This window comes from Morone saxatilis, unplaced genomic scaffold (assembly GCF_004916995.1).
Source record: "Morone saxatilis isolate NCDOM2014 unplaced genomic scaffold, NCSU_SB_2.0 Contig7, whole genome shotgun sequence".
Taxonomy (NCBI): domain Eukaryota; kingdom Metazoa; phylum Chordata; class Actinopteri; family Moronidae; genus Morone; species Morone saxatilis.
Genome location: NW_023340246.1, coordinates 4,477,416 through 4,492,023, shown reverse-complemented (window position 1 = coordinate 4,492,023; position 14,608 = coordinate 4,477,416). Strand labels below are relative to the sequence as shown.

Here is a 14,608-nt window from a genome sequence, read left to right as displayed (position 1 = left end):
ACACACACACACGGCAACACTGGAAACTGCACAGACTAGGCATGTCCACATGGCTCGAGCCCAGCATTTGTTAACTAATGGTTCAAAGAACTGCTGCCTGTGTGACTTCTGGCATCACTTGATACCGACACACACACAAAGCGCACACACACGCAAACACACCTCCTCCCAATCACAGGGTTACTTTTAAAATATTGTGTCCATTTCATTCAAATTGGGGAAAACCTCTAACATCAAAGAAGTCAATTATAGACTTGTATATAGAATGTGAATGAAGCTTTTTGATAAATGATGTTTAAATGTGTGTAAGGAGGAGAGAGGGAGCCCAGTTCTCTTTGATCACTGGGCTGTGAAGAGACACATGGCCCTGATCAATAATAAAACAGACAAAGGCAGCAATCAATAGGAAAACACACATGAGCACACACATACACACAATTACAGAGTACTCTACAGTAGTAAGACCCCACTCAGAACAGATGTCAACGGTCACACCCTCACATGACATCTTATTAAATGCAAGTATGTCTTGTTATTCATCTTTCTCACTCCATGAACAAAACAAATCCCCTCCCCTCTACACACACACACACAGTCCCATGGCAGACAGATGTGGTGCTAGGCAGCACAAAGCCATGCTGAGTTGGCCTATTGAAATGTTTTTCAGGCCCCTCTGGGAGGCCACGCAGATCACTGACCACTGAATAAATGAACACATACACACGCAGTCTTCCCTTCGGGTCTGACTCCAACACACGCTGCCTCTCATGGGACTCAGCCGAGGGGGACAGAAGGTTGACCTCAAGGCTCTTTGCTCTTCACTTTATTCATCTGGGCTCTTTTTAACTTCATCAGTGTCAACAGGACGGCAAATATTAATTTTAAATGGGCCAGCATTGTGGCAAAGTCAACTACTTCACAACACAGGAAAAAAGCAAAGAATTAGGTGACCTAAAATGCCAGATTGTTTCTACAGAGAAAGCCATCCCTTTAATATATTTGATTGTATTAGGCCATTGGGGCAATGTTGCACATGAATAGGCACTAGGGCTTCCTCATAATTTCTAGAAACGACAGACAATGGAGTGCCACACATGCAGACACATAAAATCAAACAGTACACTAAACAGCCATTCCAGCTTTACAAAACAGCACAAATAAGGCAGTGATATAAACATATTGAAGCACCATGTCTTGTGTACTATGTCTGGGATGCTACTTGAATGTTAGGAAGAACCCTGATGGGGATCTGGAGTCGATGACAGGGCAGTGAAATATTCCTCTTTGCATTATTATGACAGGAGTATGTAAATGTTTTCTCTCTTTTTCTTTCAACCCTTTGCAAACCAAAAGGAAAACTCAGTCCCATCCAGAGACCCAGAAAACATCAAACATTAGCTCATGATCTATTTTACATTCTAACCCACAACTACCATATTGGCCTGAAAATAGTTTAACATAAAGGAGCTTCTTAAGGCTCGTGTAGCGTGATTTGCTAACATGGAGGAAATGCAACGAGTCTTTAGAGCTGAAACTCACTTGAGACTGAATCATCTGTCAAGCAGCCAAGAATTTCCAGTGTAACTGAATGTCATGATGAGGAACTCAAGAGGAGATATTGATAACTGCCTGAAAAAAACATTCTGAGCGCTTCCACGAGTGTAATAATTAAGAGAATGAAGGAATGTCTAGCAGCAGAGATATGCGATTCATGCTGACTACCTTACCCTTAGTCTGGGAAAACTCAGGACTAGGCTGACTGATATTGTAGCTGTTAAAAGGATAAAAGCTTACAACAGTAAATCTGTATCCACTGGTTAATAAATTATAAATCGAAATTAGAAAAGTAGAGTGACTATAGTTTGACATATTGTCTTATAATTGGCTTCTGTATTTTCATTGAAATGTGACAATACGCGTAAAAGTGGTAGAGGGACGTCTTCTATATTTGGCCAATAGGGTATTTTTAAGGACTTTGCTAATAGGAAACTGGCATCACAGGCCATTAAAAGTTGCGATTCCCAAGAGAAAGTACAGCCACAACCTACCCATTTATATTCCCCAACAGTGAGATGGTTGTGTGTGTGTGTGTGTGTGTGTGTGTGTGTGTGTGGGGTCACTGAGCCATGAGTAGAGGGTGGATGGTTTTGTGTTTAATGGACATTAGAGTCTTTAAATTATAGGGTTAATGCATTGTACTCTAACTTAGTCATAAGAATAGGAAACACACATACACACCATCACCGAGATAAACAACACACCCTCATGCACATGCACCCAAACTCACACACACATATACACACTCATCAGACGGGCCTAGCCAGCAGGACACACCCTCCTCAGGGGACCTGCCTAAACGTCTCCACCCTCTACAAAGCAAGCATACAAATCTCTCACGAGTGCGTGTGTTAAGTGAGAAGAGAGAGCAAAGGAGGAGTTGGGGGGTTGGTACATTGGGGGAGGTAACAGCACCACACCCCCACCCACACACCTCCCATACCCCATCATTACTGTCCCAAAGCGTCCACGAGGGGACTTAAAGAGAAACAGTGCTGTCCCCTCCTCCCTGTCCTTATTTCCTTCTATCCACTCCTCCGTCTCCGCTGTCACCGCCAACCCCCACCCACGGCCCCCAGATAACACCATGCAATTAGTGGCTCCCCGCTCTCTTCTCATTCACTCCCTTTCTTCACATATACATTTATATCTACATCTCTCTATAACTCTGCCGTCGTCTCTCAGCGCGCCTCTTTCCGTCTGACTTTCCAGTGGCGTATTAGAGATCAGAGCAACTACAGACACACCCAAAACGTTCTCGCACCAAGTAGCCTTGCTTTATCCTACCCTTTCTCTGACCCTCCCTTGTTCTCGATCCATCTCTCATCTTTCCCTTCGTCTATCCATCCTCCCCTTGTTCCCTTGAACAAAATTGCTGTGACGAGTCCCCGGCGAAAGAAAGATTATAATTGTGTTAACATGCCACTTCCTATCTGGTAAAGCCCAACTTCCTGCTACCAAAGGGGATCTTCTATTGGCTGAAAACAACTTTTAGCATCTATCTTGTAGAAGAAAACGGTTTCAAGAGCGATGGGGTGGGAACAGTTTGTTTTAAATTTGGTTTAATTCAGTGAAATTAGTTAATGAAAACATTGCGGAGACTTGAATGTAAAATGAGCAATAACAGTGGTGGAAAGTAAGTATATTTATTCCTGTACTGTCCTCCAGTACATTTCAGAGGGAAATATTGTACCTCTTACTGTACTACATTTATCTGACAGGTATAATTACTAGTTACTTTTCCGATTAAGATTAGGGGTGGGTAAAAGTATTTTCCCAATTCAATATCAATTCATTAAATGCTCTGAATCAAGTCAAGCCCCTGGCCAGTGGGGGCACGGTGTCGCACTCGATCCACACAAAACATTGGGCAACCGTAGCAGGTAGCAGCAGTGTTAAACCAGGCCTTCAACTTTAAAAGCAGTGGTAACCAGAACACAGGAATGGATAGAAGTAAGTGTGTTGTAAAAAGGCTGTGCAGGGCAGCTACTAAAATAATCTAAATAACACAAAAATTGCGGCAACCATTAAGCCGACCACCATGCAGACGCTCTGCAGCAACCCGCGGCTAAACCTTAAAGAACAGTTTGAGTACTGTATTAAACTACCTGACTGCATATAAAGTAGTTAAAGCTAGCTCCACAATCTGTCATATTTTTTATATTTGGTAAGTGTCATCAGAGGCCATTAATGCTTTTTACTACTTTTACTCTTGATTCTTTAAACCTGCAATACGTGAATTTTTGGCCACCTGGGGGCAGCTGAAACAAGTTGTGAACACATAACATTGATATATTATTGATATATATAAGTTGATATGGTGAACAGTTGCTTATTTACACATTTGAAGTCGTGTTTATAGCCACCTGATGAATAGAAGTCCAATATTCATTTTAGCTCTCTTTTTGGTCTCTACCTACTGGCTCATTATTATTGTCACATTGTTATAAAAATATTGATTATAGCCGCTTTGAGTCCATGCTGCTGGTAATACTACTACACTTTTACTTAAGTAGGGTTTTGAATGCAGCACCTTTACTTGTAATGACATGTGGTGTTGGTACTTAAGTCTGAGCAACTCTTACAGCACTTCTTATTTTCTAAAGCAATAAAATCCACACACACACACACAGACACACACACACAAATGTGAATGTTCGAGAATGAAATAATAACACACACAGGAACACAAACTAATATACTCTATAATTAGTCAGCGGTATTGACTACCTTCACCTTGACTGAAGACAAACATGTGCACACACACACACTCCCCACTACTTTCATTTATTTTCATTTAGCTGCAGTGGCTCCCCACAGCTGAAAAAATGCCCACGCAGCAAGAATAATGTAAACACAGTCAACATCCATCATCAGCTCAGTCTGTTGCTCTCCAAAAAATAATTACAGACACACACATTCTGCCTGCTCCTCACCTGTGGACGTAGTGTAGCTGGTGAACGGAGTCGATGGCCAGCACCATCTCTGCCAGGTAGAACTTGGCCATCTCCTCCGGCAGCCGGTCCTCAAACTTACTGAGTAGAGTCAGCAGATCACCACCCACATAGTAGTCCATGACCAGGTACTAGAGAGGGAAAGAGACAGAGAGAATTAACACGAGAGAGATGAGATAAATATCAATGACAGGTGCTGGAAAAGAAATTAACAAAAAGGTGCAGAACAGAAGCACACAATTTAGAAATAAGATCAGTGTAGTGTGAATCAGTGAGATGATTTATTTAGAAACCAATACAAGAAACTCTCACAAGAAAGTCAAAAATATACCGCCCTCCATTCCCCCACTCTCCTCTCCCATTTTTTCTCACAGTATCATTACTACAGAGGGGCACTGAGGCAGCGAGGCCTAAATGGTTCTTAACTTTTGAGGCTTTTCCTAAAAATAGACTGGCTGGACGGGCAGCGGTGTATATTTTTAAAGCCCTGGGGAGTGTCCAGGGTAAAGCATTTGTTGTGAGAATGTGGGAAATGGAATGGCAAGCAGTCCTGGCATTTGAACTCAGGGTCACAGGGAGAGGACAGACTGTCAGGTTAGAGAAAGAACGATTGCCTCCAGCAGCCAATCAAAGCGAGAAAGAGCCTGGCCTACAACCAGTCAGTGAGCTCCAAAGTCATTCTTTTGGTCTTTTACATAAATGTTTTTTTGCCCGTGTTGCCTTCTGTTGCCCAATTTCCTACAATTCTAAGTCATGTTGTGTTTTGTGGTGAGAAGTGAATGTGCTGGTCAGCCTTTGGCAGGTCACCAGCCATTATGCGGAGGTGGTGCTGTTTTCTATAAATGAACTGGCCAGTGTAATGGTGAAAGTGGCAGGTGGAGCTACGCAGTAGAAGACTGTGGTTGTTACTTTGGAAAGTACCAAAGTTTGAATGTGCTGAAATGTATGAAGTAAGGAGTCTGATACATCAGATAAGTAAAAGGTTAAAAGTTCCCCAAGAAAAGCTCTGGAAATACACTTGTGGTGGTAGGTGGAAAAAAGTCCATTTCCTGCTCATGAATATACACACACATACAGAGAGAAGAAGAAAGAGAACGGTATGTTACCAGATTATTGTCGTCCTGGAAGGCGTAGTGCAGGGTGGTGATCCACTGGCAGTCCCCGTTTACCAACACATCTCGCTCCTCCCGAAAACATGCCGTCTAAAGAAAGATGCAATAAAGTTTATACCCAAGAATAAAATGTTGCACATACTGACAACAATATGAGAGAATAGCAGTTCAGTTTTCAGTTGTACGTGTGAGAATGTGTCAAGCATATGTGCCAGTTATCTATATTTATAACCATGTTACACCTACACCACTTAACCCTCTATCGGAGAGGATTTTTCATGCAGTGTCCTGAGCAAGAAAACCAGAATGCCTTCCTCATCAGTGTCATGCAATCCTGGTTCTAACATTCTCTGGTGCAAGACACTTCTGGCTCCATCTAGTAAGAGGTCAAACATCAGGATCTTCTACAGAACCAGATGCTTGGAGCTAAGAGGGATTCAATGTTGAGGCTCGAGGACATCTTAGCATGGAGTTGCTAGCTAATCTTGTAGCTCAGTGCTGTCTGGCAGTGTTTACATTTACGTAACCTAGTCAATCTGCGATAACCTGATTTCTTACACATAATGTAAACAGGAAACCCCTTAATTGAATGAAACCTGATTAACACAGCTAGATTTTTGCTTGAGAAACCTGATAAAACCTTTTTAGAATTCAATTAAGGTTAACTAGAGTGCATCTAATAAAGACCCAGGACATGAAAACTGTACTGAAATAGCAGTGCAAAGAAAAGGAAAGACTGTCACTTAGCGATGGATCTTTGCATCCAAAATAATTCAATTCAAAATCCAACAAAACAAAATTTAAACTAAAATAAGCTTCCACGGCTAAACAGAGTTTTTGTAAAAGTGAAACGCACAAAAAACATGTGTGATGTCTTAAAACACACCCTGACCTTTCACTGTTCTGTCAGTCCAAATGCTCGACCAAAAACTCCTCAGGCTACAACATCATACATAACTCATGGACTTCAAATATGGCTGCATTGGTTCAAAAATGCAGTACAATATAGAGAGGGAATCTGATTATTGATCAGTTTCACATAGACAGAGGTATCTATCTATCTATCTATCTATCTATCTATCTATCTATCTATCTATCACTGCTGGGTAAATGGATTTATAATATAAATCAACTCCACCATCTAAATATGGCCTCTAACTTTGCACAGTATTTAAAACACTTACAATCTTTGATGTTCCTTGTCTACAACAACGATTACATGCTTAGTGTCCACTGTATACAGTACATTTCTTGCTCTACATTGTTTCCCATGTCCAGGCGTTTACACACACACACACACAATGACCATTTCTGGCCTGTGACGTATGAGGCATGAAGATTGAAGACCCATGGGACCAACAGGAATGTCAGACTGTCAGGAAGAGGTCGATGAGAAAAACATGCAGCTCAAGCAGCAACGTGTTCTGCAAGCATTTATCAATGATGGCCTGATTTGAGGGTGGATAAATGAGGGTTGTGGCTTATCTTGACAGCAGACACTTTGTTTTTTTAATTAAATAATAAATATTATTTTCTTTAAAGATTTCTGCAACACTGCTGAAATAGTCCGGTATCCAAAACCAGTAGAACTGGTGCATGCCACCAAAAATGTTCAAAGCCAGAGTGTGAATCTCACCTCAGCTCGCTTAAGCATCTCCCACTTGTTGAGAATCTTCATGGCGAATACCTTGTCAGTGTTTCTCACTTTTACGACTGCAACCTGCAAAAACAGAAGAGTTGGAGTGTTAAAACAAACTGTTTTAATCATTTGTGTGACAGCAAAGCTGGTCAAAGAATGTGAAGCACGTTAAAAACACAGACCAATAGGAAAATACCAGACAGATTTAATATCTTATACCAGAAGAGACAGGAAAAACAAATGCAAGAACTGCACAATGATAATTCATCTGTAATCATATTTCATAGTCCTACAAATAACAATTTATTTAGAAAGTGCAAAAAAAACCTCTTTGAACCATCATGATTAATAACAATGATTAAGATTGTAGCCATCATTTTCTTTTACTGAAAAAGTTGTGTTGTAGTAGAACAATAAAAAACAAGATGAAGGTCATCTCAGCACATAAAAATCATTAGCAAAACAAGATAAGATGCAGGGTGGAGGACAAGATTGAGAAAGATCTGTCGTATCATGAAACAGGATGAAGTTTAACAGGAAGGGAAAAAGAGGGGATATTGGAGGGGATATTGGAGGAGGACAGGAGGAGGGAGCAGGGGGGAAGGAGACTGGAGGAAGGAGAAGCTGTGGTAGAGAGAGCTGGGGTAAGCAGGGTAGAGCCAAGGAGGGGAAGGGAAAAGCCAGGGCAGGAAGTGACCACAGACACTAAAGTGCCGACCTAAAGGGCCAACAGATGCACTCCACCTGGACACACACGGACACGGACACGGACACGGACACACACACACACACACACACACACAGAGCCTTAAATATTCATGCTTCCTACAAGCAAAGTCTGCAGTCTGAGAGAAATATCTGGACACTCCTCTAATCACGGTGTCCAATGATTTGTAAATGGGCACAGATCAATAGCGGACGGACAGATTTGTGCAGATGTGATGGTTTGGAAGGAAGTCGCTGCTCACTCAGTATTGATGTGGTCTTCACTATTAAAATCACAAACAAGCCACAAAAGCTTTGCGTGCCATTAACTATCAAAACAACTTATTTAACCTTCAAAAACCAGCTAACATTTTAATTCCCAGGTGCATCACTGTATCATCTTATATCACAAACCTATACACGCATGCAAATTCACATACAGATGTTATCACACAGCACACATACAGTATAGCCTGTTTTTAGTATATGTGCACAAACATGTATACAGTTCAATACTAGCCACAGTTATGACCTACAATATGTAAAATTGACAGTTTAGCTGGACTTGAAAATGACTGATTAAACCCTGAATAATGAGGCTCTGCACCCTCCAACCTTTCTACTGCAATCTCACACACTAAACCCATATTTAAACCAAATCAACCCATCTGAAAGATTGAGTAAATATCTGAGATCACTAGTGGAGATCTCAGTAGCTGCAATCGTTAGCCTGTCACTTAAATACTTTTTGACCTTTACCAACTTACGTTGCTAAGCTTTTCACACTCTCCCATTGTGTTTCTCATACCCTCTTGTACCGTCTTAACAACATAACAACTGCCAACTTTCCCCTTGCTGATAATTGCTGAACATTACCATGACAAGCTTCCCCAGCTCCAGCCTTCACATTTTGCCAAAAAAGGAGCTGCACAAGCTGCTGTGACAAACCACTGCAAGCTGACAGCCAAAGCACATGCTCATGCAGACTTACATCCTGGCTGATTTCTGTCAGCCTCCTTTAGATTTCTGAAATATTCTATTAATCCAAAAAGCAGAAGTTCATTTTTAATTTGGCCTCTTTAATGGCTAATTGCATACAAAAATAAGCATAAATAGTCCAGGAAAAAAACACTTTGTGCAAGTACACAGACCGAACTTTATAAGTGCACTGCACACACACACACACACCCACCGATTGGGAGTGAAACAAACACAGGCGCCCCATGCAACAGAGGGGTCTGTAGTCTATTAAATGAGCCGGGGAATGCTGCTAATGCAATACAATGATAACATTCCTGCAGTGTTTGGATTTCCCCTAGTGATCCCTCACCAGAGGAGAGGAGGAATGGAGAAGGAAGAGAGGAGGACAGGGGGTGGGGGGGGGGGTGCACAGTTCTTGGCAACGCCTGGCTGTTTTTGTCCGTTTCTCCATCTCTCCTTTCTTCTCTCCACTGTTCCTTCCTTCATCTAGTTCTCCGTGTCAGGCCTGGTGTCTGCTACGGGGCCCAAGAAAGACTATATACAGAGTTTACTTCACTACTACTGTCTATATTGATGGATACAACTATGTATTGTAGGGGTTTTTTGTACTTTGTGTAGCTGCTGAATATGATTTGTTATTTGAGGGTGTCGACTGAGTCTTCAAACTTGGTTTTATCAGTTCGGAACAGGCATGAAATAAACCACAGCAGTTAATCTAATTATTCCACAGGCCAAGTACTTTAAAGAGTGGCAGAGAGAGACTGAAAACACACTAGCTATCTGCCAAAATGGCTGCAAAACTGACGGGCCTAATAGCCAAGGACAGATTTACAGGCATTTGGCTGCTGACTAACATTCTCAATAAGTGTTTTTTGCCCCACGGCAACAAGCAGTGTCATGAAGTATAACATTGACTAATGGCCTATGAATACACAACAATTTAACAGTATATTGTTATGACATACATCTTAAGCGAGGGTAGTCATTGGAAGCAGAACCTCTCACCCTGGCACTGTTTGTATCAAACACTGTCCACTGAGCTCCACCAGACTGGGCACCATTTGGCCCGTTTGTGGTGGGGAAGAGTGCTAATGGGAGCATTCTCAGGGGCAGGATGCCAGTACACACTGGTCCATTCATCAGACGAGCTCCACAGCATCACACACCCGCGCCATTTCTCTGCCTGCAGCTGACAATGGGAGGATGAAATCAAAACATCCTGCTTTCAAACCCTATCGCCTCCCTTTCTAACTCAAGTATTTTTCTTTACTTTGTTTTCCTGTGTCTGCCCACCTGGGTCTTTCTCTCTCTCTTTTCAGCTGTGTTACTCTCTCTCTTCCCATATCTCTGTTGCAGATATGTGCTCACTTTTCTTAAAAATCTCCATAAGTGTTGACAAAAAAATCATTCCCTTATATTTTCATGAGGCCTTCCCAAAACACACATTTTTTGCTTGGTCTGACCTTAGGTCAGATGGCTGGTATTACTGTCATCCAACTGGAATATAGTCAAACTTCCAAACTTTGTGATGCCACAGCCATAAAGAAAAACTGGGTTTGCAACACCTCTCGGGTGCCTCATTAAAGGGTTAGTCCGGACTTTTTTTTTGAAGTGGGGAAGTGGGGTTGAGGTAGTGGTACACCAGCAACTCCCATGTTCTGTGAGTTAAAATGACTGTTTTTGTAAAAGGAGTCTAGTTGGCTTTGAAGAGAGCAATACGGCTTCAGTTCCCCATCAGAAAAGGTTGTCTGACAGCAAGGTAAGGTGAAAATATTCTAAATATAGCGTAAACTGTAATGGATTTTTTTTAGGTGCTAAAGTACTGTATATTTTGCTGCTCCCCCTCAACCATAACACAGCATTGCTTCACCTGCATGCCGGTACTTCGGTCTGCGTCTCCAAACTGGGGTCGTGCTGGCTATCTACTGTAGGTAATACATACTCAGGTAATACTACGTTTCAATAAGTACTTCATACAACCCCACCTTAAAAAACCCTTTAAGGCATCTGCACTTACAAACTTGCAGAAACGTATGCTGTCAGACTGCTGTTGAAAACATTGTTTAGGGTATAGGTCTGTATATTCAGTGCCATTTAAGTTCTGTTTATTTAATGATACTACAAGCCCGCCAAAGTTTCAAATGAATTAGAACATAAAATAGAATGTGACACTATCTTTATTCTTCCTGCTTTGTACAGAAATTTACACAGGTGCAAAGTCCTCTTGCAATTTCAGTAAGTCCTGCCTTAATCTGATATTTAAAACTCTCAATGGAAAGAGAAAGATTATGTTGACAAGGAAAATGAAATAGAACAAGTGCAAAATAAAGAATTGGTCTAGTTTAGTAAGCCATTACAATAACATCCAAATTACAACACACTGTGCAAATATTTTTTTTATCAGGTGATTACAAAATGGAGCAATGGGACAATCATGATGTCTGTCAAGCTAACAAAATTTTTCTGTCACGAAAAACTCATACTAGCACAGCTGACTTAGTGAAAAGGCACTGGAATGTCCCCACAAGGTAGCACCATTCATGGATCGCACCACATCACTGAGCACAACACGCCTGAAACACACACGCACACAGACACATGACTTACACATGCACATACCAGCACTCCTTTCAGGGTCTCAAGTGTGCATGTTAGCATTTTGTGGTGGTAATGCAGCTACATGCTGGCAGGTGTGTCCATGTCTATCTTCATCCATCAATCTATCACTTTCTTGATTTTTTTCTGTCTCTCTCTGCCTCTCTGAGTGCTTTTAAAAAGGACCTCAGGAATTCCCCAACTTGTTTGTACAGATGTGGGATAACAGTTTCAGAGATGAAATGTTTGGCAGCGTGTAGCATAGCTCAAGATGATCAATTCAGCGCTGAAAGCCCACCAATTTCTCAGAATCTATTAAAGAGGCATGTGATTGTCAAATCAATTCTGTGCAACGGTGAAAACTGTCAGCATGAAGATACAAGGTTTCTGCAGGACACTGACGTTATGCAAGAATCTTGGCTGAAGACGACAATACCTGTCCCTCCAACATTCCGCAGCTTTGACATCATTACCTGAAACCCAGTGACAAATGTATTTCAACCACCCTACAGGCACACATAACAGCAAAAACTAAATAAACAAATACATGTAAACCCACAGTGGATGGTTTCGCTGGCAATTCATTTACTGTTCACGGGTTAAGTGTGAAGAAGAATTTAAAAGTTTTGTTCAAGCTGCAAGTAGAGTCATGCTCATGCAGCAGACCAATACTACGCACTGCTACTGGAATGCAGCAGAAAGTAATCCACTATCAAACACAACAACACTCTTGCCTTTTATAACTCAGGTATTAAGGTATAAAGGTACAAGAGAATACAGCCTTTTACTGGCAGGCATTGTCCATAGATCAAACTGCAAAATCTCTGCCTCAAGGAAGAAGCTCCAGATTTTTTAGAGGTTTCCTGTCAAAACAGACAAGTAGACAAAAAACATTCACTGCAGATGATGCATCCGTAAGAAAATGCCCCAAACTAACCTATAACACCTGTTTCCTGTACAAAAGAGAAAAAAGGGGAAACCCAAATGGCAGCTTCTCAACTTGTATGGTTAAAGATTGCTGCATGGTTAGGTTGAGTTTAAAACCAGAGGGTACATTACCTCTCCAAAGGCTCCTCGTCCAATCACTTTAAGAATCTCAAAGTCTTCCTTGTGCAAGCGCATCTGCTTCACTTTGGAAGTGAATGGTTTAGCTGTAGAGAGAAAGAAGACACATGTCAGGTTAATTAAAATCAGCCAAAAAGTGATTTGTACAGGACATTTAAGGCTGTGTCTTCAGAACACAAAAGGGCAAGTAAAATGCACTGAATAAACTGCAGAAAAAGAAAGGTACAGCACAGGAATACATCAAGCACACCCAGAAGTAGAAGGATCATTTTATATCTAATCAAAAAGATGTTATCCTCTTGTTATCCTCTATCAAGATTTCAAGCAGCACCTTGCCTGAAATAAAGAGCTAACGTCACATAATATTACAACATTTTTATATAATATCAGGCTGATTAAGATTCAGGGGAAACGAGCAGTGCTGTTACATCACACAGCAAAAGGCCATGAACTTAATGAGTGAGGCGACTGTTTAAAACACCATCTGACCATCGGACTACATTGATACTGTGATGTGTCAGGATCTGTCTGATTGAGCTCAGCAGGTGAGTGATCAATCACATCAGAGCAGCACGTCAGTGTCAGGGAACAAAAACACCTCCAGTTTAGACAAGTAGGGGAAATAAAATAACAGCCCAATCTGCAGTGCAGATCAGACACCAGGCTGAAGTTTGATAAGAGGTTTTACCCAATATAGCATCGAGTTGAAGATAGTTTAAAGTTTGTATTGACCAGTTGGACCAGATACCTTTACATTTTCCTCCTATCAGCAAAACCCACAATACGCGTTGGTGGTAGCCTCCATCCTGTGACCTATGCTTACAAAAACATACTTGTGCCAGTCATGTGGTATATAATTTAATATTCCCATAACTCATTAAATGCACTTTATCAAAGTATTAGTGACCACCTGGACGTCTCTGTTGCACATGACACCGGACACAGAGCGGCTGAACGATAAAGCTAGCTATTGTTACGCCTGCAATTACTGTTCCTGGTGGAAAAGGGACTTGGGAGGGGATCTGCAAGGGTCGCCAGCGTTCTCTCACAAAGCTAGACAGATTCCATCAATGGCTGACAAAGTCAGCATTTCCCTCATTTGTGGGGAGCTATTCAACCACTTCCTCGTTTACATGATCCCAGCATGCAAAGGATAAGCTGGATTGGTACCAAGGTCAGCACACTGGTTACACTGATATACAGATTTTCTGATAACACGCTATAAGAAATATAGCTTTAGTTTTTATTTTTAAAAATGTACAGCCTGTCTATATTTATGCAGCGCTTGTGCTTTCTAACAGCAAGATCAGCCCAGTTCAGCATTAGCAAGAAAGCACTCACATACAAATGCACTTTGATGTTTGACTTTTACACGCAGTGGCTCTTTTGGTTAACAAAAGGCAAAATCTACATCTACTATACAAACATATTTTTTGTTTTTGGGCTGGGCCTTTGACTCGTGCCTGTGTGTGTGTGTGCGTGCCTGCCTGTTTTGCTGTGCTGCTGTGTGGTGGTGTGTGTGCCTGTGTTGCATGTGTGTGTGTGCCTGCCTGGTGTGTGTGTGTGTTGTTGTGTGATGCTGTGAGCTGACCACCAGCCCAATGACACTGGGTCCGCTCTCCAACTCCTCACTGGCAAAACATCGATTATTGCCCTAACTCATCTGGGTGCATGACCTCTACAACCTCTAGGTGTTGAGGCGAAAGCGACATTCTCACACTGCTGAAACAAGGGAAATTCCTGCTGAAATAAAACCAGGTCACTCATAACTCAACAACCTCTCGCTCTCACACTCTCCTGACTCCACTGACAGCTGGCCCGGCCTGCTATGACCGCAGGGCAGAGGGAAGGCAGGGCCAGTGCAGTGTGCCTTGCCCTGGCACGCATTATTACAGACCATGTAGACACACAAACACACAAGCAACTCAGCCATCACTGAGTAAGTCTGGGAACACCTGATGTGGGAAAAATGCTTAGTCATTTAATACAGACCAATTACA

At 41.8% G+C, this 14,608-nt stretch overlaps 1 protein-coding gene across 1 annotated transcript in view; it reads right to left on the bottom strand.

Annotated features, from left to right (window-relative positions):
* cdc42bpab (CDC42 binding protein kinase alpha (DMPK-like) b) overlaps positions 1-14,608 on the bottom strand; it is a gene marked incomplete in the record, with an annotated part of 73,547 nt that overhangs the window by 33,692 nt on the left and 25,247 nt on the right. The window contains 4 exon segments of the mRNA XM_035678988.1: positions 4,494-4,642; positions 5,618-5,713; positions 7,260-7,343; positions 12,603-12,694. Coding sequence (XP_035534881.1) covers positions 4,494-4,642; positions 5,618-5,713; positions 7,260-7,343; positions 12,603-12,694 — 421 coding nt within the window.